A 27,978-nucleotide genomic window follows, 5' to 3' on the forward strand; every position below is an offset into this window, starting at 1 on the left:
TTTTCAAGCACTTTGGAAGAATTATTTTAATGAGCAACAATTTAATATACTAGTTTAAATTATTTATCTAATTATCAATAATTTGATAGATTAGGATCTTTTTTTTTTTTTTGGTGAACAATTAAGCCAACCTGAATAAAATAACCAAACTGCATTTCTTTAATAATATTCCACTACTCATATTTTTATCTAATTCAGATGGATCTTCCTGACAACTGCCCTAGATTAGTAGATAGGTTCTGAACAGGCAGCAGGAACTTTAAATTTTATAAATTCATGCCTATGACATGAAAAATGTGTGGGATGATGTCATTAATATATCCTAAACTGGGCCAGGCATGGTGTTCACGCCTGTAATCCTAGCACTTTGGGAGGCCAAGGCAGGAGGATGACTTGAGGCTAGGAGTTCAAAACTAGCCTGAGCAATATAGCAAGACCCTGTCTCTACAAAAAGTAGAAAAATTAGTCAGGCATGGTGGTACATGCCTGTAGTCCCAGCCACGACCTGACCCAGTAGGGTCAGGGAAACCAGGTTCTCCTAGGCATACCTAGCATAATACCCACTGCTCTGCAACTGGCTGCTGTGAGACTGACCCGTCTACAGCTTCTTGCCCATGGTGCTTGCCCTCTCTGGTGGCAGGCCCACAGCCAGAGCCATTTTGAGAGTTTAAGGCTAGGCTGCACCCTGTCTTCAGGCCGAGTTTAGGCTGACGCAGTTGTAGCTGCTGCCCAGCCAGGAAGGGAAAGGGAAACCAGGTGATGCTAGGCATTCTTAGGACAATACCCACCGCCCTGCTACAGGTTGCTATGAGACCAAAACACAAGCAGACTGCACTACGCTCAGCTTCCTGCCCATGCTGCTTGCCTGGGAGGAGCTATGTCCTCCCTGCTTGCAGGCCAAAGGCACCATTTTGAGAATTTAACACTAGGCTGTGCCCCACCCATGGGCTGAGTTTGGGCTGACGTCCAGCTGGGGAGGGACATAGAAACCAGGCTCTCCTGTGCATATCTAGGACCACACCCACTGCCCTGCTACAGGCAGCCATGGGACTGAAGACTAGCCTGCCCAACCCACCTCGGCTGCCACCAATGCCAACACAGACCCTTGTAGTCCCAGTGCATTGCTCCACGACCACTATTGCCATCACCCATATCACATCAGCCACTCAGGGGCCTGAGAACCTGCCCACACACCTGGCCCACTCCTCCCACTATTAGCTTCTGAGCAAGTCACTTGGAGGCCCAAGAATTGGCTCTACAGGGCCCATTAACAATGGTGCCAGTGTAAGCTACTTTGGAACCTAAAAACATGCACATTCAGCCCACTGCTGCCACTACCAGGGCTTGAAGACTGGCTCAGTTGGTGTCCAAGTCCCAAGCAAAACTTCACCACAGCATTAACTAATAACCATACCCTACACCACTGAAGAAATCACAGATTCCACTGACCCTGTGTACTGCTGGAAAGATCATATAAAGATCACCCTACTGTAGTCACCCAAAACCAAAGTCAAAGTGTCCAACTCAACCAACAACATATATACATCTCCAGGAAAAAATTCTCCCCTGTGAAAGCAATTTCAAAAAATAGGAAGAAGTGACTGCTACACCAGATACACAGATACCAATGGAAAGACACAGGAAATATGAAAAAGCAAGGAACTATGACAGCATCAAGGGACCATAACAATTGTTCAGCAATAGCTCCCAATCAAAAAGAACTCCTTGAAATCCAGACGAAGAATTCAAAATATTGATTTTAAAGAAGGTCAGTGAGACACAAGAGAAATCTGAAAATCAATACAAAGAAATCAGAAAATCAATTCAGGATGTGAACGAGAAATTTACCAAGGAGATAGATGTCTTCATAAGAAAACGAACAGAAATTCTGGAACTGAAAACATCATTAAACGAAATGCAAAATATGTTTGAAAACTCCAATAATAGACTATACCAAGTAGAAGAATGAATCTCAGAACCTGAAGACAGGCCTTTTGAAATAATCCAGTCAGACAAAAATAAGGAAAAAAGAATTAAAAAGAATGAGTAAAGCCTTCAAGTCATCTGGGACTACATAAAGTGATCAAACTTATGAATTATCAGTTTTCCCAAGAGAAAAAAGAGAGCGAAAGGTTTAGACCTATTTAAGGAAATAATCTATGAAAACTTCCCAAGTCTAGCAAGAGAGTTAGACATCCAGATACAGGAGGCCTAAAATCCCCAGTCAAATACATTGCAAAAAGGACTTCTTCACAGCATATTATACTCAGAATGTCTAACGTCAAAGTAAAAGAAAGAATTTTAAAATTAGCAAGAGAAGAGCATCTAGTCACCTATAAAGGAAACTCCATCAGACTAACAACAGACTTCTTATCAGAAACCTTACAGCCCAGAAGAGAATAATATGACATTTTTAAAGTGCTGAAAGAAAAAAATCATCAGCCAATAATTTTATATCCTGCCACAATAACCTTCATAAGTGAAGGAGAAATAAAATCTTTTCCAGAAAAGAAAACGCTGATGAAATTTGTCACCACTAGACCAGCCCTATAGGAAATGCTCAAAGGGGTCTTAAACATGGAAACAAAAGGTCAATATTCACCATCCTGAAAACACACAAAAATATCACTTGCAGGTCTTATAAAACAATCACACAAAGGAGGAAGAGAAAGGAATCAAACATCAACATTACAGAATTTTATCAAACCACAAAAACAAAAAGAGAAAAAGAAACAAAGAATTTATAAAAAAAAAAAAAACAGAAAACAATAAACAATATGACAGGAATAAATCTTCATATATCAACAAAAACCTTGAATGTAAATGAGTTAAATGCTCAACTCAAAAGATACAGAGTAGCAAAATGGATTAAAAAAACCCCAAAACCATGATCCAATTATATGTTGCCTACAAGAAAAGACACACACAGACTGAAAGTGAAGGGGTAGAAAAAGATATTCCTTCATGCCTGCTGGCATAGAAAAAAAAAAAAAAAAAGAAAAAGATATTCCATGCAAACAGAAACCAAAGTGAGCAGGAGTGGCTGTACTTATATCCAACAAAACAGACTTTCAATCAAAAACAGTAAAAAAATACAAAGACTGTCATTATGTAATGACAAAGGGATCAATTTAGCAAGAGCATACAACAATTCTAAATATATATGCATCCAAGATTGGAGCTTGCAGATTCACAAAACAATTCTTACTAGACCTAAAGAGATAGACAGCAATATAATAATAGTGGGGGACTTTGACACCCCACTTACAACATTAGCCAGATCATTGAGATAGAAAATCAACAAAGAAACGTTGGATTTAAGTTACACTTTAGACCAAATGGACTTAACAGACATTTACAGAACATTCTATGCAACAACTACAGAATACACATGATTTTCAGCAACACATGGAACATTTTCCAAGATAGACTACATGTTAGGTCACAAAACAAGTCTTAACAAATGAAAAAAAATCAAAATCATGATGTTAAGTAACTTTTCAGACCACAGTGGAATAATACTAGAAATCAATACAAAGAGGAACTTTAGAAACTATGCAAATACATGGAAATTAAACAACATGCTTCTGAACAATCACTGGGTCAACAGAAAAATTAGGACAGAAATTAACAATTTTTTTTGAAATGAATGAAAACAAAAACACAACATACCAATACCTGTGGGATACAGAAAAAGCAGTGCTAAGTGGGAAGTTTATATCATTACATATCTACATCAAAAAAAGTAAAGGCTCACAAATTAACAACCTAATGTTCTACCTCCAGGCACTAGAAAAATAAGAACAAACCAAACCCAAAGTTATCAGAAGAAAAGATAACAAAGATCAGAGCAAAACTAAATGAAATAGAGGGAAAAAAATATGAAGCATCAACAAAACAAAATGTTGGTTCTTCAAAAAGAAACAAAATTGGTAAACCACTAGCGGGACTGACCAGGAAAAGAAGAGAGAAGATCCAAATAAACAGAATCAGAAATGAAAAAGGAGACATTACAACTGACGCCACAAAAGTACAAAAGGTTATCCAGAGACTACTGTGGATAACTATATGCTCACAAACTAGAAAATCTAGAGGAAATGGATAAATCCTGGTAACGTACAACCCTCTGAGATTGAACCAGGAAGAAAAAAAACTTCTGAACAGACCTATGATGAGTAGCAAGATTGAATCAATAATAAAAAGTCTCCCAAATAAGAAAGCACAGGACCAGATGGATTCACAGCTGAATACTATCAAACATGCAAAGAAGAACTAATACCAATGCTACTCAAAAAATTGAGGAGGGAATTCTCCCCAACTTATTCTATAAGCCCAGTATCACCCTGATATAAAACCAGACAAAAACACAATAAAAAAAGAAAACTACAGATCAATATCCCTGATGAACATAGACACAAAAATCCTCAACAAAATATTAGCAAATCAAATCCAATAGCACATTAAAAAGATAATACACCATGATCAAGTGGATTTTATACTAGGGATGCAATGATGGTTCAATATATGCAAATCAATAAGTGCAATACATCACATAAATAGGATTAAAGACAAAAAAATGATAATCTCCACAGATGCAGAAAAAGCATTCAATAAAATTCAACCTCTCTTCATGATAAAAATCCTCAACAGACAAGGCATTGAAAGAACATACCTCAAAATAACAAAGGCCGCATATGACAAACCCACAGCCAACATCATACTTAATGGGGAAAAGGCGAAAGTATTCCCCTAAGGACTGAACAAGACAAGGATGCCCACTTTCACCACTCTTACTCAATGTATTGATAGTACTAGAAGTCCTCACCAGAGCAATCAGGCAAGAGAAAAAAGTAAAAGGCATCCAAAAACGTTGGAAAAGAGGAATTCAAATGGTCCCTGTTCACTGATATGATCGTACATCTGGGGGGAAAAAAAAGTAAAGACTCCACCAAAAAGCTTTTAGATCTGATAAATGAGGCCAGGCGTGGTGGTTCACGCCTGTAATCCTAGCACTCTGGGAGGCTGAGGCAGGAGGATCATTTGAGCTCAGGTGTTCAAGAACAGCCTGAGCAAGAGTGAGACCCCATCTTTACTAAAAATAGAAAGAAATTAGCTGGACAACTAAAACTATATATAGAAAAAATTAGCCGGGCAGGGTGGCACATGCCTGTAGTCCCAGCTACTTGGGAGGCTGAGGCAGAAGGATTGCTTGAGACCAGGAGTTTGAGGTTGCTGTGAGCTAGGCTGACACCACAGCGCTCTAGCCCAGGCAACAGAGTGAGACTCTGTCTCAAAAAAAAAAAAAAAAAAAAGATTTGATAAACAAATTCAGTAAAGTTTCAGGATACAAAATCAATGTACCGAAAGCAGTAGCATCCCTATACAGCAATAACAATCTAGCTGATAACCAAATCAAGAGGGTAATCCCCTTTACAACAGCTATCAAAAAATGGAAAACCTGGGAATGTATTTAACCAAGGAGGTGAAAAATCTCTACAAGGAAAACTATAAAACATAGATGAAAGAAATTGTAGATGACACAAAGGGAAAAATATCCCATGGTCGTGGATTAGAAGAATTAATATCATTAAAATGACCAAACTGCCTAAAGCAATTTACAGATTCAATCAATCTCTATCAAAATACCAAAGTCATTTCTCACAGAATTAGAAAAACAAATTCTAAAGTCCACATGGAAGCAAAAAAGAGTCCAAATAGCCAAAGCAATCTTGAGCCAAAAAAACAAAAAAAAACAAAAAAAAAAACCAAACAAACCCAAAAACAGGAGGCATCAGATTGCCTGACTTCAAATTATACTACAGGGCTATAGTAAGCAAAACACCATGGTACTGGCATAAAAATAGACACAGATCAATGGAACAGAATAAAGAACACAGAAATAAAGCCACATATTTACAGCCAATTGATCTTTGATGAAGTCAACAAGAACATACACTGGAGAAAGGATACCTTTTTCAATAAACGATGCTGGGAAAATTGGATTGCCATATGTAGAAGAATGAAACTAGACTCTATCTCTCACCATATACAAAAATCAACTCAAGATGAATTAAAGACTTGAATATAAGACCTGAAACTATAAAAATACTAGAATAAAATCTAGGGAAAACTCTTCTGAACGTTAGGCAAAGAACTCATGACTAAGACCTTGAAGTATAGGCAACAAAAACAAAAATAAACAAATGGGACCTAATTAAACTACAAAACTTCTGCACTGCAAAAGAAATGATGAACAGAGTGAACAGACAACCTGCAGAATGGAAGAAACTATTTGCAAACTGTACATCCAATAGGGGCTCATATCCAGAATTTACAAGGACCCAAACAATTAAACAACAACAGCAACAAAAATCAACTCCATTAAAAAGAGGGCTGAAGACATAAGCAGACATTTTTCAAAAGAAGACAAATGGCCAACAAGAATATGAAAAAATACTCAACATCACTAATCATCAGAGAAATGCAAATTAAAACCACAATGAGATGTCATCTTACACCAATAAGAATGGCTTTATTATTATTATTATTACTATTTTTAGAGACAGGGTCTTGCTCTGTCACTCAGGCTGGAGTGCAGTAGCCGAATCATAGCTCACTATAACCTTGAACTCCGGGCTTCAAGGGATCCGCCCACCTTGGCCTCCCAAAGTGCTAGGTTTCAGGCATGAGCCACCAAACCAGGCACAATGGCTCTTTATAATAAGTGCAAGGATATGGAGAAAAGGCAATTCTTATACACTGTTCGTGGAAATGTAAATTAGTGCAACTTGTATGGAAAACAGTATAGAGATTTCTTTTTGGGGTTTTTTTTGTTTTTGTTTTTTGTTTTTTTGTTTTTTGGGTTTTTTTTTTTTTGAGACAGAGTCTCCTCTGTCACCCAGGCTAGAGTGCCATGGTGTCAGCCTAGCTCACAGCAACCTCAAACACCTGGGCTCAAGGACTCCTCCTGCCTCAGCCTCCCAAGTAACTGGGACTACAGGCGTGTACTACTATGCCTAGTTAATTGTTTTCTATTTTTAGCTACCCAACTAATTTTTTCCATTTTTAGTAGAGACAGGGTATTGCTCTTGCTCAGGCTGGTCTCAAACTCCGGACCTTAAGCTATCCTCCCGCCTCTGCCTCCCAGAGTGCTACAAGGATCAAGAGGATCCCTTGAGCCCAAGTGTTTGAGGTTGAGCTATGATGATGCCACTGCACTTTACCCAGGGTGACAGAGTGAGACTCTTTCTGAAAAAAAAAGAAAAAGAAAAATTACTAGTCATTGACAATGCACCTGGCCACTCAAGAGCTCTGATGTAGATGTACAAAGAGATCACTGTTATTTTCATGCTTCTAACACAATATCCATTCTGCAGCCCACGGATCAAGAAGTAAATTCAACTTCCAAGTCTTATTATTTAAGAAATACATTTCATAAGGCTATAGCTGCCATTGATAGTGATTCCTCTGATGGATCTGGGCTAAGAAAATTGATAACCTTCTGGAAAAGATTTACCATTCTAGATGTCATTAAGAACATTTGTGATTCACAAGAGGAGATCAAAATATCAACATTAACAGAAGTTTGGAAGAAGCTGATTCCAAACCTCATGGATGACTTTGAGTCACTGTAGATGCAGTGGAAATAGCAGGGGAACTAGAATTCAAAGTGGAACCTGCATGTGGGACTAAATCGCTACAATCTCATGATAAAATTTGAATGGATGAGGAGTTGCTTCATATAGATGAGCAAAGAAAGTGGTTTCTTGAGACGGAATCTACTCCTGGTGATGATGCTGTGAACATTGTTGAAATGACGACAAAGGATTTAGAATATTATCTAAACTTAGTTGACAAAGCAGCATCGGAGTTTGAGAAGACTGACTCCAATTTTGAAAGAAGTTCTACTGTGGGAAAATGCTATCAAACATACTACAAAGACATCTTTTGTGAAAGGAAGTCAATTGATGTAGCAAACTTCATTGTTTCATTTTAAGAAATTGCCACAGCCACCCCCTCCACCAACAGAAAGATTACAACTGGCTGAAGGCTCAAATGATTGTTAGTATATTTTAGCAATATTTTTAAATTAAGGTATGTACATTGTTGTTTAAACATTATACTCCTACACACTTAGTAGGCTATAGTAAATATATTAAGACATGTATAGTAAACATATTAAGATTTTAATAGTGCAAATATAACTTATATGCACTGGGATACCAAAAAATTTATGTGATTTGCTGTATTACAGTGGTCTGGAACCAAACCCACAATATCTCCAAGGTATGCCTGTAAATATGATATGTTTACACTGCTAACCCAATTTATTTGGATATGTAACAATCTGTGTACTAAGAAACTTGTACTACTGGACAATCTCCAACTACCTACCCACTCTGATTTTATTTTTATTTTATTTTATTTTTTTGAGAGAAAGTCTTCCTCTGTCCCCAGGGCTAGAATGCCATGGCATCAGCCTAGCTCACAGCAACCTCAAACTCCTGGGCTCAAGGTATCCTCCTGCCTCAGCCTCTCAAGTAGCTGGGACTACAGGCATGCCCGGCTAATTCTTTTTCTATTTTTAATTGCCTGGCTAGTTTCTTTCTATTTTTAGTAGAGATGGGGGGGGGGTCTCTCTCTTGCTCAGCCTGATCTCGAACTCCCGACCTCAAGGAATCCTCCTGCCTCGGCTTCCCGGAGTGCTAGGATTACAGGCGTGAGCCACCATTCATTTCTTAATGAGTCAATTTACTGTCAAAGGTATCCATTGTTCCCACAGACATAACACAGTAGAAATATCTCAGTGAGAGACTGCTTGAGCAACTGGTTTCCTGAAGACCCAGGAGACTGGAAGGTGGAATGCAGTATGTGGTAGTTCCAATAACAAAATAAAAAGTCAGAAAACAATCAGAACTTAATATGATTTATTAAATAGTGGCTGAGAACACTTTGGTCACTGCAGGAAAGCTATGTATATTGCGAAGGCTTTGGACATGCGATTACTTACCCTTCCCCTACTGGCGTCCGGCATTTCCCTGACTGAGACGTGGTGCCGCAGTCTTCCTACATCAAGAGGTTCCCGGCGCGCCTTGCGCTGCTCTTGGCGGGAAAAGTGACCCGGACTTTGGGGTTAAAAGGCCCCTGTCGCGCCCCTGCGTGTGACGGTTGAAGGAAAGCGCATGCGTGTTAGGCAAAGCACGAGCCGCCTCGCGCAGCTCCTCTGGTCATCGGCTCTCGCTCCTGAGGACGTTACGTAATATAAATTAGTATATATATGTATTTTTTACTTTTTAATTTCTTCTTCTGTCACCTCCCCCCTACTTTTAAGTTTCTTAAGGTCTTAGTGGCAAAACATTTGGGGGCAAAAGTGTATACATATTTTTAACTAGAGGTTCTTGAGGTAGGGGTAACACTGGCGGCTAGTCGAGGCTTTATCGGGGGAATTTAAATGTTTAAAGTAAATAGACTATGAAGTTTGACTATTCTGTGAGAACTCTTCTAGTTGAATTGTCTGATTAGGAAAAATGAAATTGGGACAAAAAAATTTTGAGACTTACGTCAACATACCAAGTTTATAATGGGGAAATCAGAATCAGTCATGATACTCTAGAATATTGTCTGTTGCCTTTTTATGGCTGTACCACAGAGCAGGCAATATTTATATCCCAAGCCATGCTACAGTTCAGTGAAGGAAAGTTACCTGATTTGTTTTTTTGATATTAGAAATTTCAGTAAAGTTATTAATAAAAGATTGTAAAGGGGTTGCCGCGGCAACCTAATACCTACCTGTGCCGTTGTCCGTGCTTGAACACTGCGTTGTGCCTTCTTAAAAAGTTCTTTTAAAGAATTTTTTAATAACCCATTTATGTGAAACTTGCTAGTCAAATGGCTCAAACTTAAGACTTTACTCAAAATCGTTGTATGGCACTATGGATCAATGCGTTTTTGAAGGTAACGTTTTAAGTAAAGAAATCCTCAAATTTTTTTCACATAAAATTCTTTCCAATTTTATATGTAGTAACCTAGAATGTTAAAGATAAAAGGCAGATCTAAAGTTAATAAGATCTAAAGTTAAAGCTTGTATTTGTGTCACAAGGTTGAATTAAAGAAAATACTTTATCAGAAGATGGCCACTGCCCAGTTGCAGAGGACTTCCATGGTATGATTTCTTGTATTTTAATATATTTTAACTTAGCTGATTTTATTTTTCTTGAAGTCTCAACTACTTTATTTTTATTTGGAAGTTAGAGTCAACTGTTTGAAAGTTTAATGATACCAAGAAATTCCATGTTTTAAGAAATAAAGATATTCATTAAACTATTTTGAATTAATGGGGATTTCTATTGGATGTTTGCTGCTTTGTATTAAATTGCTGGTTCAAATTTAATTTACTTTAGATATTAATGAATACTGTTATGTTGCTTTGATGAAATTATTGTTGATAGCAGTCCACCTCTAGAAAAATGAATGTTCGTGACCCAGAGACAAAGATAAATTTGTCATCTTTGCATAGGATCTTACAGCTAACCTCTGTTAAACCTAGTCAGTGACCAAAGAGAAAATCAATGTGTATCTATCCTTGTATTATGCATTTATAGAGGATTTGCAAGAGGATTTGCAAAGAGGATTCTTTAATTATTAATTTGCAAGAGGATTTTTAAGTACTTTTTGCATGTTTCTTTTAGGTGATTATTATTTAAAAAACCCCTCACATTTTAGACGCCGCCCTGACTTTCCAGGGATTACTAACCAATATGGGGAGGAATTCTCTGGGGAGTCTTAATGTCATGCTTATGCAAAATTGGATCTACTTTAAGTCCAAGGAAACTTTATGTTTTTTCTTTTATTCTAGCATGTATATATGTCTAAAGGGAAACTTTATTTTGAACAAATATAAATAAAATGTTTTAATTTCCCTTGAATTTTAGAGTGCATTGGCATTTCCCAATAAGATATCAACTGAGCAACAGTCTTTGGTGTTAGTGAAGAGACTCCTAGCAGTTTCAGTATCCTGCATCACATATTTGAGAGGAATATTTCCAGAATGTGCTTATGGAACAAGATATCTAGATGGTAATATAATATACATTTTAAAACTTTCTTTTAAAAGTTTCTTTTAAAACTTGTTTTTGCTTGCTCTAAGATTATAATTTTTGACTTAGAAATCTTATTTTTTTGTTTTGTTTTTTGAAACAGGGTCTCACTCTGTCACCCAGGCTAGAGTGCAGTGGCATCATCATAGTTCACTGCAACTTCATATTCTTGGGCTCAAGTGATCCACCTGCCTCAGCCTCCTGAGTAGCTGGACTACAGGCACATGCCATGATGCCCAGCTAATTTTTCTGTTTTTTGTAGAGGTGGGGTCTTGCTCTTGCTCAGGCTGATCTTGAACTCCTGGCCTCAAGCTATCCTCCTGCCTTGGCCTCCCAAAGTGCTAGGATTACAGGTGTGAGCCACAGTTCCTGGAACAAATTTTTTTTAATAGCATGGTTATTAATGTAATTCACATACCTGACAGTTCACTCATTTAAAGTGAACAATTCAGTGATTATTAGTATATGCAAAGAATTGCACAAACATCACCACAGTCAGTATTACAACATTTTCATCACCCCAGAAAGAAACTCCATGCCCATTAAATGACTGTCCACTTCCCCTCAACCTTCCTAGCCTTAGGCAAACACCAACCTACTTTCTGTCTCTCTGGTTTCACCTATTCTAGTCATTTCGTATAAATGAAATCAAACAATTTGTGGTCCTTTGTGACTGGTTTCTTTCACTTAGTGTTAATGTTTTTGAGGTTCCTCCATGTTGTGGCACAGATAAGTGCTTTATTCCTTTTCATTGCTGAATGATGTTCCATTGTGTGTCTATACCACATTTTTATTTATCCATTCATCAATTGATGAATATTTAGGTTGGGTTTTTTTGCTATTATGAATAACACCACATTCATGCACAAGTTTTTGAACATCTAAATGGTTTTTTAAAAAATATATTCAATACCTTAAAAGCACTCAATTGAAAAATTTTTATCTGCTTCTCAAGTATAGTTTCACCTGAAATTATGCTTATAATAATGAAATAAATAGATAAAAACATTCTGTTATTTATAAATGTATACAGTGGTAGTGTATTTCTTATGCTATTTTAAGGAAGTAAAAATAATACAAGCAGTTTATATTACAATAATAGACTTATTTCCCAGCCCATGAACATAATATTGTGCACCAACTATGTGCTAGGCAATATGTTAACCACTGTGTTTGTACAGTATCTTTTAAATTCATATAACATTCCTACAAAGTTGATATTATCCCTGTTTCTCAAATGAGGAAACTAAGGCTATGAGATGCTTTCAGTCCTTTCCACGGTGTTAGATTTGTTTCTTTGCAGGACTCTCTGTCCTTAATAGCTAAAGACCACTTCTTGGCCTTTTACAAGTATTTTACTGGGATAAGGGTCCCTGTCAGATAGTCTAAGATTCCTGGGTAATAATGGATAATGATGGCATGAAAGCATTTTATCTTATGTATTAATATTTTATAATTTAAAAAAATGCAATTTTTTCTACTCATCAATTTGCACCCTAATCATGATGGCATTTTATTATAAGGATAAAAAGACTATTTTCATATAACCTTTCTTCCTTTTATTACATTAACAATACCAATCATCTGGAAGTTTATTGCCATTAATAATAAACCTGGCTGGGTGCAGAGGCTTATGTCTGTCATCCCAGCAACTCGGGAGGCTGAGATGGAGGTTTGATGCCAGGAGTTCAAGATCAGCCTGGGCAATATAGTGAGACTCTGTCTCTAAAAAAGAAAAATTAGCCAGATATGGTTGTGCACACTTGCAGTCCCAGCTACTCAAGAGGCTGAGGCAGGAGGATCACGTGAGCCCAGGAGTTCGAGGCAGCAGTAAACTATGATCAGGACACTGCACTCCAGCCTGGGCAACAGAGCAAGATCCCATGTTTAAAATGAATAAATAAATAAATAAATTTTTCAAAAGTAATATACCTGTAATATACAGCTGAAGGAAATCTTCATTTAAAATTTCTAGTTGTTTACTAGGTTTTGTTTTTTGTTTTTTGTTTTTGGGATAGGGTCTCACTCTATTGCCTGGGCTAGATTTCTATGGCATGATCATAGCTCACAGCAACCTCAAACTCCCTGGCTCAAGCAATCCTCCTGCCTCAGTCTCCTGAGTAGCTGGGACTACAGGTGCATGTCACAATGCCTGGCTAATTTTTCTATTTTTTTGTAGAGATGGGGTCTCACTGTATTGCCCGGGCTGGTCTTGAACTCCTTGCCTCAAATGATCCTCCCACCTCGGCCTCCCAAAGTGCTAGGATTATAGGCGTGAGCCACTGCGCCCAGCGAGTTTACTGTTTTTAAGCAACTATTTTTAGTTCATCATTTTTGTCTTTAGATCTTTGTGTCAAAATTCTGAGAGAAGATAAAAATTGTCCAGGATCTACACAGTTAGTGAAGTGGTAAGTATAAGAATACCTAAAGATAGAAAATTATTTTTGTCTTAAATTACATTTTTCGTACCTTGGATACCTTTCAGTGTTTAAATAAATTTTAGTGAATCACCCTTTAATGCTAGTTAGCATTTTTGCACATCTTTAAATTTTCACATTAAAATTTTTCTTTATTTCATGCCGCATGTGAACAGGTTTCATTTATTTTATTATTGTTCCCCACAAATAGCTGTCAGGTATTTTATATTTTCCCATTTATGCCCTATCATCATTTTATGTTTCTGCCACATTGTTTTTGTTTTATTTTGTTTAACCTAGTTAATAAGAAGAGAGCTTTAATAAGACATTTTTGTGTTATTTAGTAATGAGACAATAGAGAGATTTATGAAAAGAACTATTTTCTGTAAATGCATTCACTCTGTAAGTGAATCCTTGATTTTTTTTTTTAGGATGCTAGGATGCTATGATGCTTTACAGAAAAAATATGTAAGTGTTACAATATCTCTTTATCCTTTTTTCTATAATTTATATTCTACAAATCTAACTGGAATTATCATGTAGTAAAACATTAAACTAACTTGAGGATAGGACAGTCTGAGTTACTGAAAAGTCTGAACATTTATATATTTTATTTATTTATTTATTTTTGAGACAGAGTCTTGCTCTGTTACCCGGACTAGAGTGCCGTGGCGTCTGCCTACCTACCTCACAGCAGCCTCAAACTCCTGGGCTAAAGCAATCCTCCTGCCTCAGCCTCCCGAGTAACTGGGACAACAGGCATGTGCCACCATGCACAGCTAATTTTTCTATTTCCAGTAGAGAGAGTCTGGCTCTTGCTCAGGCTGGACTCCAACTCCTGAGCTTAAGCAATCCTTCTGCCTCAGCCTCCTGAAGTGCTAGGACTACAGGTGTGCCACTGTGCCTGGCCCATTTATATATTTAAAGACTAGGCTGGCAACAGTGGCTCAGTCTTGTAATCCTAGCACTCTGGGAGGCTGAGGCGGGCAGATTGTTTGAGCTCAGGAGTTCAAGACCAGCCTGAGCAAGAGTGAGACCCTATCTCTACTAAAAATAGAAAGAAATTATATGGACAGATAAAAATATATATAGAAAAATTAGCCAGGCCTGGTGCCACATGCCTGTAGTCCCATCTACTCGGGAGGCTGAGGCAGTTGGATTGTTTGACCCCAGGAGTTTGAGGTTGCTATGAGCTAGTCTGACTCCATGGCACTCTAGCCTGGGGAACAGAGTGAGACTCTGTCTCAAAAAAAAAAAAAAAAAGACTAATCTTCAACTCTGTTAAAGTTAATGGAATTAATACCAAACAAATTTTGCAAGCTAGTTTTGGTTAATTAACACTCATTTTTATAGATAACACTTAACTTACCAAAAATCAATGAATCAAAAAGTTTTTTAAAATACTTCATTCATTAGTTTCACATGCCTTCTACAATCTTGTTTATACTAGTAATTTAATAAATTATTTCTTAATTAGAATTCAAAAACTTTCCATATAATTTAGGTTAAATTGTCAGAAATTCTGAACTAGTGAAATTAAGGCTTATGTGCCTTTTTGCATACTTAGCATAATTTTATATCAACATGTATAAAGCAGTTCAGCTGTAGGCAAACTGTGAAGATGAATTTTTATCCATGGTTCCTAACCTTCCTCATTAAGGCATAGCAAATACTGAGTGCCTGTTACATGCTTAACACATATTCTAGGTAGGAGGTGGGTAAGCTAACAGCAATCAACGAAACAAAGAGTTCCTTCTATAGTAGGAAAGCAAGTAGTCAATAAACCAAATAAGTCACGTAGTTTCTGATAGTGTGAAATGCCATTAAAAGTTTTAGCAAAAGTATGTAGTAAATGGAGAGGTGGGGTAACTTTAGTTGGGATCATCAGAGGGGTTTCTCTGAGGAGGTGACATTTAAGCTGAGACTCTAGTGAGAAACCAACCAGGCATTGATTTTGGGAGAGAATATTCCTGGCACAGCAGCAAATACAAACAGTTGGAGGGGAGTTTGGAGAGTTCCGGGAACAAAAAGAAAGCCAATATGACTGGAGTGTAATTGTGCAGTGGGGGAGAATGGCATGAGATAAGCCTGGGGAGATAGGCAGGGCTAGAGCATTCAGTGCTGTGTAGGTAAGGAGTTTGGATTTTATTTTAGGTGTAAAGAAAAGTCATTTGAAGGTTTTAAGTAGAAATGTAACACCATTTGATTTACGCTTTACATTTTTAAAAATCACTCTGTCTGCTATTTAGAGAATTTTCTATAGAAGGAGAATAAGATTAGGAGTGAGAAGAATAACGCTTCGGCCATTGCTGTAGTATCGGTGAGAAATAATGGTGGCTTAGACCAGGATAGCAAAGGAAGAGATTCGGGGTATATTTGGCAATAGAACTGATTGGATTTGTTGATGAATTGGTTGTGGAATATAAGGAAAAAATCAGAATCAAGGATGACTCTTAGATTTTTGGCAGATCACTTGAGTGAATTATTTCCTGTGTTTTCCTATTCCTGTGGTCTCCAGTGCCTCTTGCTTTTATTAAATGTGGAGGGCCCTGAACTCTGTACTTTTTATCTTTCCAAAATCAGTTCTTTTTGTTCTCAATATAGCAAATATATTGTGTTATCTCACAATATATATTTTCCTAGTAACTGGCAGCAATATCCTGTTTGCTTAAGTTAATGAAATAAAATGTTGATATGAATTTCAACCACCAATAATAAGTCAAGCAGAAAGAGATATTTTGGGGAACAGGGAAGCAAATCTAAGGTATTGCCCCATAGGCATGATATGAAGTCAAGATCTATAATGATTGTGTTATTAGGAATACATGTTGAAATAGGACAAAGAATTCTTATGATCTATCATGAAAAACTATTTTATAAAACATGAGTAAGATTTTTGTTCTTTGTTGTATTTCAGCTAAGGATGGTTGTTCTAGCTGTAAGTATTTATAAATTGTATGTTCTTTTTTTAAATACTGTCAAATTCAGCCTTGCTTAATTAAATGACACTAAAATTGAATTATGTCACATTATTCAAACAACTGATCTATTCAATGGAAAAAAGTAATAAAGTAATATTTTGGGGGGTTGTTTTGTTTTGTTTTGCTGAGTTTGCTTGATAGTTTAGCCTGACATCCAATTTAGTTTTTTTGAATACTTAGTCTTAAATAACTCAATTGTAAATTATTTTTAAATAGGTATACAACAATCCAGAAGACCCTCAGGTAAGTGTGCTCGAGTTAGTAAAGAAACATAATGCCTCTAATATCTAGAAGTAACATTAAACTGTAATATGATACTATATTATGCTTTTTATTGTGCTTTAATCAATGCATTTTCATATATATTTTCACATTTGAACCTCATAAAACTCTTCTGAGGTAAGGCAGGGCTTGTATTGTTATCTTTAAACAGATTAATACACTTAGTACAAGAGAGATTATGTGACTGATCCTAGGCCACAAAGCTCATAAACAGTTAGAAATAACTTAAATCTCCTGACTTCTGGTTCTTTATAATATTCTTTATCTAGAATTATGAAAGGGCTTGAGGTTGAGGAAATTAAGAAACTCATCCTTAAACTTTGAATATTCATCCCAATCCAGTCACATCCACCTGTTCATCTGACAATTAAAGGAGACAAGGGAGGATAAGAAATGAAAGGGAAAATCAGAAGACAAGAAACAAAGGGGAAAGATCTACTGAGTACTTATTTTATATTAGGCTCTGTTCTTTGGGTTTTTATGTACATTGTCTCGTTTACTCATCATAGCCTTCATGATGTAACTACTATTATCATCTCCACTTTACAGATTAGGAAATCTAAGTATACGATTTCTTGCCTAAGGTCACAGTGACAGAAGTGGCAATACCAGGTATTGAGCCTCAGAAGGCTAGTTCACAATCTGGTGCTTAACCACTATAGTACAATATAATGTTACAATATAATGTTATGACATAATATCTTACATTATATTATAAAACAAATATAATGTTTTCCTCAGTCATGGAGAAGCAGATATAAACTGATTTAAAAAACAGAGAATGCTGATCCCCAGCCTTGTGTGAGCACTGAAATGTAAAGAAAGCAATAAAAGAATCTGAGCTTCAAGGCGGCTGGGAATATGTCTTTCTTTGATGTTCACACCTGCAATTAATGTTGAATATATGTCCACGGTGACAAAGCAGATCATTTGGGCAAAAGGTGTAAATTAATTGATTGTTCAGAAAACTGATTGTTTAGAAAATATTCATTTATTTTCATATGTTTTATAATTGTGTCTTTTTCTATCAGTAAATCAGCAACCTTACTGATACACTAATAATATTTATTGTATGTTTACTATATGTCAGTCAGTTTATAAAGTGCTCTGCATGAATTATCCCATTTGTGAATATTTATTCACAACCACCAATGAGACAGGTACTGTCTTTGCCCTATTTTTTTTAGCTGGGGAAACTGAGACTTAGAAGGCTTAAATGGCCTGCCTGTGGTTACAGTATAGCAAAGATTTAACCCCCGTGCTTAGCCACTCTGTTGAGGTTTGGTGCCTCTCTTCCTTGCCTGCTGAGTTCCTTCCATCTGGTATACATAACATACATTGCAATGCGTAGGGGAGTAAGTATCTCTCCAAGACTGAAGCCCCAAATCCTAGCCTATGGGAATTGACTGTAGGGACTTAAAATCTTCAATGGATCAACAGCGTTTAACGTGGCAGAAAAAAGTATTGACTAAATATTAGGAGTCATACAAAAGCAGTATACAGCTGTTTGGCAGCCAGTACTGTATATAAGATACATAACTGCAATGTTTTCTATTTAAGACAATTTCAGAATGTTACCAATTCAAATTCAAATACACCAATAATGGACCAGCCATGGACTTCATAAGGTATTGTTCTATAGTTTTCTTTTTGTATTGAAGATAAGCACTTCATTCTTATTAATGCTATACAGCTAAACTTCAGGATTAATTCTGAAACTTCTTGAACATCCCCAGCTAACTATCAATATGTGGCTGTGCAAAATGGAGTGGTGGCTTGGAGTAGCTGCAAGCCAGGATTCTGTGACTAATTATGTACTATTTTAATTGTGGAATGAGAATTTGAGTGATTAGAAATATAATTAAAATCCATCATTTGTTTCCTATAAATGCATATTAATTTATGTAAAATTAAGTTATTGGTTTATAATAATGATTTTAATAGTGATATTAAAATTTTTATAATAGTGACATTAAAACACATTTTATGGTGATTTTCAACTTAACTTGATGCTATAACGGGAATAAGACTCTCAAGTAGTTAACATGTGAAGTTATGATATCAGAAGCCATAGAGTTTATAAAAGAAATTAATGTGTGATTCTCTTCTAGTAAAAACCAAAGCAATGAATCTAGCATGTCATCTGCTGACACCAGGAAAGCAAGTATTCTCCTCATTCGCAAGATTTATATTCTAATGCAAAATCTGGGACCTTTACCTAGTGATGTTTGTTTGACCATGAAACTTTTTTACTACGATGAAGGTACTATTTGTAGTACATCCTGTTTCAGTTGATACTTATGTTTTATTATAATTGAAATAATTGTTCTCCATTCCAAATGTTTTTAGCACCTAAATTGTTATATTTATTAAAATTATAAAATTTACATTTAATATCCATATTTTAAAAAGAAAGATTTGCAGAAATAGGCTTTAAAATATATATTTCTCTAGTGATAGGAATATAGCCACAGGAAGTATAACCTCATTCATAATTAAATGAAACAGTAAGGTACCAGTTTTCACTTATCAGATTGGTAAAACTTATAAACATAATATTGGCAAGGGTGTGGGGAAGCAGGCACTTTTATGTAATTTTTTTTTTTTTTTTTTTTTGAGACAGAGTCTGGCTCTGTTGCCTGGGCTAGAGTGCCATGGTGTCAACCTAGCTCACAGCAACCTCAAACTCCTGGGCTCAAGCAATCCTTTTGCCTCAGCCTCCCGAGTAGCTGGGACTACAGGCATGTGCCACCATGCCTGGCTAATTTTTTCTACATATTTTTAGTTTTCTGGCTAATTTCTTTCTATTTTTTAGTGGAGACGGGGTCTTGCTCTTGCTCAGACTGGTTTCGAACTCCTGACCTCAAGCAATCCTCCCACTTCGGCCTTCTAGAGTGCTAGGATTACAGGCGTGAGCCACCAGGCCCAGCCATTTTTATACAGTCTTGAGGGAATGTATATAGGTACAACATTTTTAGAGGACAATTTGGCAGGATCAAAATTTTAAATTCACATTTTCTTTAGTCCAGAAATTCCATAGCTAGAAAAATATCTTCAAGAAATCACTGCACAAATATACAAGGTTATATATTTAAAAGGATTTTTATTATAACATTGGCTAAAATAGGAACAAACTGGAAACAACTTGAGTGTCCTTCATTGGGGATTGAGTAAATAAATTATGGTGCATTTATATGATACAGTACCATGCAAGCTGTTAAAAAGAAGGTGCTGATAAATTAAGTTATCCTAGGGATATTATTAAATTAATAACAGCTAGGTACAGAACAGTATGATCTCATTTGTGTTTTTTAAGGAAATATATATGTATGTTTTCCTAAAACTTATATAAATATGAAATATTTTATTTTTTATCACATATATAACATCTTCTAGAAGACCGTAAAGCAGTAACAATAACAACTAACACTTATTGAATACTCACTTTATACCAGTTCTGTTTTCAACATTTTATAATACTTTAATTTATTTAATACCTACAATGACCCTGTGAAGTAGGTACTATTATTTTCACCATTTGACAAATGAGAAAACCAAATCAGGGATGATAAATAATTTACTCAAAGTCACACAGCCAATCAAGTGAAGAAAACAAAATTATCTTTAGGGAATAAAATAGGGACTTGGAAATAGTAGGAGGATGATTTTTATTTTTTAGTTTATGCCCTTCTATACTATTTGAAATATCCTTAATCTACATGGTTTTTATAATAATATTTTCTTCAATTTCATGAACAGCACAGTTTATACTTACTTTTTTGCAGTTACACCCCCAGATTACCAGCCTCCTGGTTTTAAGGATGGTGATTGTGAAGGAGTAATATTTGAAGGGGAGCCTATGTACTTAAATGTGGCAGAAGTCCCAACACCTTTTCACACCTTCAAAGTAAAAGTGACCACTGAGAAAGAACGAATGGAAAATGTTGATTCAAGTATACTATTACCAAAACAATTAAAAACACCACTTCAAAAAATCCTGATGGACAAAGATGATCTAGGAGATGAACAGGAGCATTATATAAATGTGAGTTATATTAAAAGATTTATAAAGTACGACAGTAACAAATGTTTGACTCAATTCTGAACACTTTCATAGTTCCCATTAATATTATTGTAAATACTGTATTAAAATCATAAACTCACACTTGGAAGGGACCTTAAAGAAGGGCTAGGGCTAGGCCTATGGTTTTAAAACTTTTTACCTTGGTCTAAACAATGTTATACTCAGAATTTAAAGGCACAACTATTCTGATTGAAGCAGGGAATGGTCCTGGAAGCCCATCTACTCACTATCTCACCTGTTACCCTCATAGTGGACTCTGAGGAAACCCCTAGGGCTCGAGGGCATAATTTGAAAACCACTGAACTACCAACCCTCCAACTAATAATGGAAACCTCTCTATAACGTATCTACAAAGTGTTCAGGTAACCTATGCTTGAATTTCTTCAGGGCCTGGAAAGTCACTGACCTGAAGCAGCCTGGAAGTTCCTGGAAAGAAGGAAAAGTGTCTTATTCATCTTTTTATTTTTTTTTAATTTTTTTGAAACAGTCTCACTCCTTTGCCCTGAGTAGAATGCTGTGGCATCAGCCTCGCTCACAGTAACCTCAAACTCCTGGGCTCAAGTGATCCTCCTGTCTCAGCCTCTGGAGCAGTTGGGACTACAGGCGCGCACCGCAACGTCCCGGCTAATTTTTCTATTTTTGGTAGAGATGGGGTCTCGCTCTTGCTCAGGCTGGTCTTGAATTCCTGACCTCAAGCAATCCTCCCACTTCGGCCTCCCAGAGTGCTAGGATTACAGGCATGAGCCACCACGTTGTCTTTTTAATCCTCCTGTGCCTAGCACTTAAGATTCTCAGTATTGAGTGAATGGATGAATAGAAGTATAAAAGAGCTTTTTATGTTGCCTCATTCCCAGCAAATGTGAAAGTCATTTTTGCTTTAATCTTTCAAGCATCAACATTATGTCCTTTAATCTCTCCTATCTTGTTTTCTCTTGTCTCAATTTATACTAAATTATGACCATAGTACTTATGTACAGAGGCTTACTATTCTAAATTGGGCTCTGTGGCTACATTTTTACAAATAGAAAATTCAATAAATTTTCAACCAGTTCAAAGAAGAAAACTTTTACCTAAAACCTAAATCCCAATCTTGCTTTAAAAAAACATGGCTGGAATTTTTGTAGCATTCTTTAAAATATTTTAATCTTTTTCACATGTAACACAAAGGGAACAATAATTATAATGTAGATATTAAATCTGTTGTTATTTGTGCCATAACATGAGTGAGCTTATCATTCACTAACTCCCTCAAGATGGTTGGGGCATATTTAGAGCATATGCTACCATTTGTGCAAAAATTCCAGAAACATTAAAAATACTCCTCATACTAAAAAAAAAGAAAGAAAGAAAAAAAGAAATTCCAGAAATATAGAAGTGGAAGTTTATAGTGTGAACATGTCTAATTCAATGCATGCAAACAGTAGTAAAATCTAAGGGTTCTTAGAATCATCATGCATTTTAGGAAAGTTGTATATTTATATCATTTGTCCTTAAAGCAAGGCTGCAAAGTAAAGAAAAATAGTATTTTGTACTTCGTTTGGATAAATAAATTGCCATGTGATGGTAATTTTAGGGCTACTTTTATTCCTAGCAAGCATAATGTAGTTGTATTTTTATATTGTATTTAGCCTTCACGTAAAACAAATTTGTTTACCGGGCATGGTGACTCACACCTGTAATTCCAGCACTTTGGAAGGCCAAGGTGGGATGATTGCTTGAGGCCAGGAGTTCGAGACCAGCCTGGGCAACACAGTGAGACTTTGTCTCTACAAAAAATTAAAAAATTAGCCAGGCGTGGTGGTTGCATGCCTGTATGCCTATAGTCCCAGCTACTCGGCAGACTGAGGCAGGAGGATCACTTCAGCCCAGGAGTTCGAGGTTTGTGAGCTATAATTGGGCCACTGTACTCTAGCCTGGGTGACACAATGAAACCCTGTATCTAAAAAAGAAAAAAAAAATGTTCATAAATACTTCTACACAATTGTTTTAATTTCTTTCTGAAATATGTCCATCTTTTTCCTTTACATATAGGATGATTTGGACATTGACACTAAAATGGAAGAGCAGGAAAAAAACCTTGGATCTTCTGAACTTGGAGGTAAGAAGTTAATGAAAATGTGAATTAACTCGCTTCCAATTCAATTTTATACCCTTTTAACTTTTTCTTTTTACAGAACCAAGTTTAGTTTGTGAGGAAGATGAAATTATGAGGTCTAAGGAAAGTCCAGATCTTTCAATTTCTCATTCTCAGGTATGAACTTGAGAGTTCCATCTCATTTTTAAGTTGTTTTTTTCAAAACACAGTTGCATATATGCTTATTTAGTTAATTTTTCAGATTTTTCTTATTCTAAGTCTTTTAAAATAAAATATTTAAAATGCTTATTATTAACAAAACCTGGCAATTATATGTTGAAAAGTCTTGAGTGTATTGTTAGTGGATTTGTTTAGTAATAAACCCTAATTACTATCTATAGAATCTCAGGATTTTAGAGCTAGATAGAATCTTACACAATTATTTATTCCACCCTGCTTTGTATTTATTTTATATGGACATATAATACATTTTTGTTGCCTTGGAACATAACATGTTTAATTTTGTTTTCCATATAGAGTAAAATCCTAAAATAACAGATTTAGATAATTTGAACTTGGAAGTAAGAGGATTGATGATTGTCTACCTTCCTCTGCCAGCCCCTTTCTCAAAAGAGAGTGGGCTGAATTTCTTATCTTCTGGAAGAGGCAGTACCTGCTGACCATTTGGGACTTTCTCAGTCCAGTGATTGATCAATTGTGTACAGCGTCAGTTTCACTATCTTTATTTTTGTGCTTTTTGTGACAGTATAAACCAACTCAACATTTTTGGTTTTCATTAACTTACAAGACCCTACATTTTATGTGATTAAATTCTTGGACCCCATTTATTTTGTTGTGAATGGGTTTTATTATATTATTATATGGTTTTGTGTAATTATTTTCTTTTCTAGGTTGAGCAGTTAGTCAGTAAAACATCTGAACTTGATATGTCTGAAAGCAGAACAAGAAGTGGAAAAATCTTTCAGAATACAATGGTAAATATCTCTTTATGTTTGTTTTCTATTCTAACCATGTAATTTCCCCCCATATGAGTTTATTTCAATATTTATTAGACCAATATTTACTAAGTACCTATTATATGTCAGGTAGTTTACTAGCTGCTGGGGACATAACCTGAGTAACACATAGTTCCTGGTCTTAGCTAAAAGTTTAGTAACTGGAAATAAACAAGCCCATGACATAGGGTCATTATAGAAGTCTGAATAGGCTATATTATTTTATTTACAGTACATTAGAGAATCCAAGAAAGGCTTTGAGAAGTGATATTATTATCCAGACTCCCAAGGAAATTTCCTATAATGCCAAAATATTCCATGCTCTATCTTGTAAATTGATTATCTTGTTAATAAGATATTACAATTTAATCTTTTGTATATATCTTATATAAAATGAATCTGATGTTCTTAAGCAAAAAAAATCACTGCTGGCCAGGCGCGGTGGCTCATGCCTGTAATCCTAGCACTCTGGGAGGCCGAGGCTGGTGGATTGTTTGAGCTCAGGAGTTCGAGACCAGCCTGAGCAAGAGCGAGACCCCGTCTCTACTAAAAATAGAAAGAAATTATATGGCCAACTAAAAGTCTATATAGAAAAAATTAGCCAGACATAGTGGCGCATGCCTGTAGTCCCAGCTACTTGGGAGGCTGAGGCAGTAGGATTGCTTAAGCCGAGGAGTCTGAGGTTGCTGTGAGCTAGGCTGACGCCACGGCACTCACTCTAGCCTGGGCAACAAAGCGAGACTCTGTCTCAAAAAAAAAAAAAATCACTGCTTTATTTTAGCTTTTGGTATGAATTATACTAAATATAAATTCACATTTCATTTTGGGCCTTTACTCTCAAAGGTTCAGGAGTAAAGAAAATGAATTCTGTAAAATACATAAAATATTATATCCTAAGTTAGGAAACAACTCACTCTATCAGTGGTATGCTAGAATATTTCTTCCCAACTCCTTATTTGGTGACATCATGTTGGTAGCTTAAAATTGGACAGGGTGGTAGTATTCACAGCATGGAAATCAGCAGATACCTCAGGGTTTCTTTTTCTCATAGAGCTGGTTGTTAAACATCTACCAGAACACCACTGATTATAGTGCCATTTTTAGGCGTCTTTTTTTCCCCTACATTCTCAATGGGAAGTTAGAACTGCCAGAAGGCAGCATTCAAACTAGTATGCTGATGAAGCAAGAGATAAAGGAATGTCAAGAATTACTACTTCTAGCAGCAAAATATTCTTCCTAGACAGCTTCTATTTACCATGAGTATCCTTTATTAGGATATAGGGATAAAGGCAAGTGTTTAAAAAAATATTAAGCAAGATTTCCTTATAATGTAACATGAAGATGCTTTGGAGGCATAAATTTATTCCTGAAACTGCACATGTTTTTTGACAGAAACTCTGAGCTAGTGTACTCTTGATTTTGAGATTCATGACTGAATTATGGTTAGGAAAGGGCAAGAAATGAAACTATTTAATAGTCTTTATGTTAATAGTAAGGAAGTTATCCTTGGAAAGGGCATTTCAAGTATCAAAAAAGAAGTATGTCCTTTTAGAGAATAGTAAAATGACAGCTAATGACTTGTCATTTTCCAATATTCATTTTAATAGCTGCATATACAGCATTATTCACAATAGGCAAAAGGTGGGCAAATCCTAAATATCTATCAACAGATGAATGCATAAACAAAATGTGTGTATCCATACAATGGAATATTATTCAGCTATAAAAGGAATAAAGTACCAATACACACTACAACTTGGATGAACCTTGAAAACATTATGCTAATTGAAAGCAGTCACAAAAGTCCATGTATTATATAATTATTTTCATTTGAAAGTCAGAATTGGGAAAGCGGCTGGGGGCAGTGGCTCACACCTATAATCCTAGCACTTTAGGAGGCCAAGGCCAGAGGATTGCTTGAAGTCAGGAGTTTGAAAACAGCCTAAGCAAGAGCAAGACCCCATCTCTACAAAAAATAGAAAAATTAGGTGGGCATGATGGTGTGTGCTGTGGTCCCAGCTACTGCAGGGGCAGGAGGATTGCTTGAGCCCAGGAGTTTGAGGTTGCAGTGAGCTATGATGATGACACTGCACTCAAGCCAGGGCAACAGAGCAAGACCCTGTCTCAAAAAAAAAAAAAACAAAAAAACAGGAGGAAACCTATTGAGACAGAAAATCTTAAGGCTGGTGGGAGGATAGGGGAATAGGAGAGTGATAGCTGAAGAGTATGGAGTTTCTTCTTGAGGTGATGAAAGTGTTCTAAAATTGATTGTGGTGATGGTTGCATAACTCTGTGAATATACTTAAAATCATTTAATTGTACACTTTTAGATGGGTGAATTATATACTATCTGAATTATATCTCAGTAAAGCTGTTTTTTAAAAACCTCATATGGTTGCATAAGGTTGAAAAATCAAATGTTGGCTGTTCTTTGAGAAATAACCAATTAGTAATTATTCTCTCCTTGTGCAGGCAAATGGAAATCAACCAGTAAAACCTAAAGAAAATTGGAAGAGAAGTCACCCCAAATCTGGGAAAACAGTAAGTCTTATAATAATGTATAGGTTGAATAAAATGGCAAGTACAAGAATATCATTACATTGCAGATTAAATTTAAAATGATAAATTTGATAATATCCTTGGATATACCTGAGAGCTCTGATATTCAAATGTTGCTTATTTATATTTTATTCTAAAAATTGAGGTGATTTTGAAGTAAGATGTGCTATGTAGGTTTATTAATTTTTTCCATGTAAATATCTACTGTCTCATTCCATGAATGATTTAAAGTAATTAGAAGAATTTCTAAAATAAATAAAAATCAGTATCAGGAAAAATGAGTAGAATGAGAAGGTGACAGTACAAGAATGTTCAGGCCATTTTGTTTATATAGAGCTGAAATCAGGCCACAAATTTGATCTGAGCTTTTTAGAGACCAAAACTAAAGTAGAAGCAGGATAAGTTACCAAATCCATGTGTTTCCTAAAAACATAGTGTTTCCTTCTAGTACTGCAGGCAAAAGAAAACTTTTCCTGACCTTAATCCTATAGTTGTTTTATATATGAACCTTATTTTACCAAATCAGATCATGTATTTGTCATTTCTGAGATATCCATATTTTTCCAACTAGACATTTTAGTATTATTATTAGTAGATTAAAATTAAACAACTGAAAACATAAGACTGTGTTTTAAAAAATCAGATGTTAAAGGGGTAATTATAGTTGGTTAATACTGTTTTCAATTTCTATAACTTAGGAAGGAAATGGAGTAACCTAACATTTCATTAATAAAGGTTCTTTAATTTTTACCAGTGTATTAAGCCTTGATTTTTTTCCTGTAAAATCTGAATTCAATTTGTTTTTCCTAGTGAGTTTAACTTATCAAAATCAAAGTTCAATAACTCAGAGATAAGAATTCCCTAATTCATCCTCCCATTCATTCAAAAGTATGCATTCAATGTCTAATATATATCCGGCATTGCTAAGTACCAAGAATACAAAATTGACATGATTTAAATCTTCCATGGTGCCAAAGTAGAATGTTTTTCTATTTGTAGTTCATTTTAAAATCTTTTTTCCCTTCTCATTCCTCCAAAGTATTTTAATATTTTGAGGACATAACGTTAAATCTGTCTTCTAACTAGTACAGCAACCCTAATGAAGATCTTACATTTTGCAAGTCCATACTTTCAGTAGCCATTGGAAGATGTACATATGTCAATAATAAGTTTTACTCTACTTTTAAAGAACCCATGTATCCTAACGTAGTAGGAAATAGTTATGCTAGGTATAATTTTTTAAAAGGAAAGAAACCTCAGAGACATGAAAAAAATCTAAAATTAAAGACATTTAAACTGGAAAGTATCTGTTCTTAGTAGTTGTTTTCTTTTGACAGGTCCTCCATCCCTTTGATTCTTCTAGTCAAGAGTCAGTGTCAAAAAGGAGAAAGTTTAGTGAACCAAAGGAACATATATAAAAATTACTTGTTCTTCTAAACATTTGCAAAGTTCTTCTCAACATTTAAATT

General features: G+C 35.7%; 1 protein-coding gene across 2 annotated transcripts; it reads left to right on the top strand.

Annotated features, from left to right (window-relative positions):
- The first annotated feature begins 10,129 nt into the window (after positions 1-10,129).
- Positions 10,130-27,927, top strand: HORMAD1 (HORMA domain containing 1). Of its 2 annotated transcripts, XM_069478825.1 has the most exons (14): positions 10,130-10,162; positions 10,932-11,076; positions 13,441-13,504; positions 13,945-13,981; positions 16,431-16,451; positions 16,711-16,737; positions 18,337-18,404; positions 18,888-19,039; positions 20,562-20,821; positions 22,892-22,958; positions 23,035-23,111; positions 23,846-23,929; positions 26,423-26,491; positions 27,847-27,927. In XM_069478825.1, exons 1-14 carry the CDS (start codon positions 10,130-10,132, stop codon positions 27,925-27,927), a joined length of 1,185 nt encoding a protein of 394 aa, XP_069334926.1. The 2 variants fall into 2 exon arrangements, with proteins under 2 accessions (XP_069334926.1, XP_069334927.1); XM_069478826.1 differs by lacking the exon at positions 16,431-16,451.
- The last annotated feature ends 51 nt before the right edge of the window (positions 27,928-27,978 follow it).

This window comes from Eulemur rufifrons, chromosome 8, assembly GCF_041146395.1.
Source record: "Eulemur rufifrons isolate Redbay chromosome 8, OSU_ERuf_1, whole genome shotgun sequence".
NCBI lineage: Eukaryota > Metazoa > Chordata > Mammalia > Primates > Lemuridae > Eulemur > Eulemur rufifrons.

What these genes read in the sequence shown, in the direction of transcription:
- HORMAD1 (XM_069478825.1), top strand. Translation starts at nt 10,130, where the DNA reads ATGGCCACTGCCCAGTTGCAGAGGACTTCCATG. An exon ending in TTTCAATTTCTCATTCTCAG is followed by an intron (nt 23,112 to 23,845) that starts GTATGAACTTGA and finishes TTTCTTTTCTAG; the next exon opens with GTTGAGCAGTTAGTCAGTAA. An exon ending in AAATCTTTCAGAATACAATG is followed by an intron (nt 23,930 to 26,422) that starts GTAAATATCTCT and finishes CTCCTTGTGCAG; the next exon opens with GCAAATGGAAATCAACCAGT.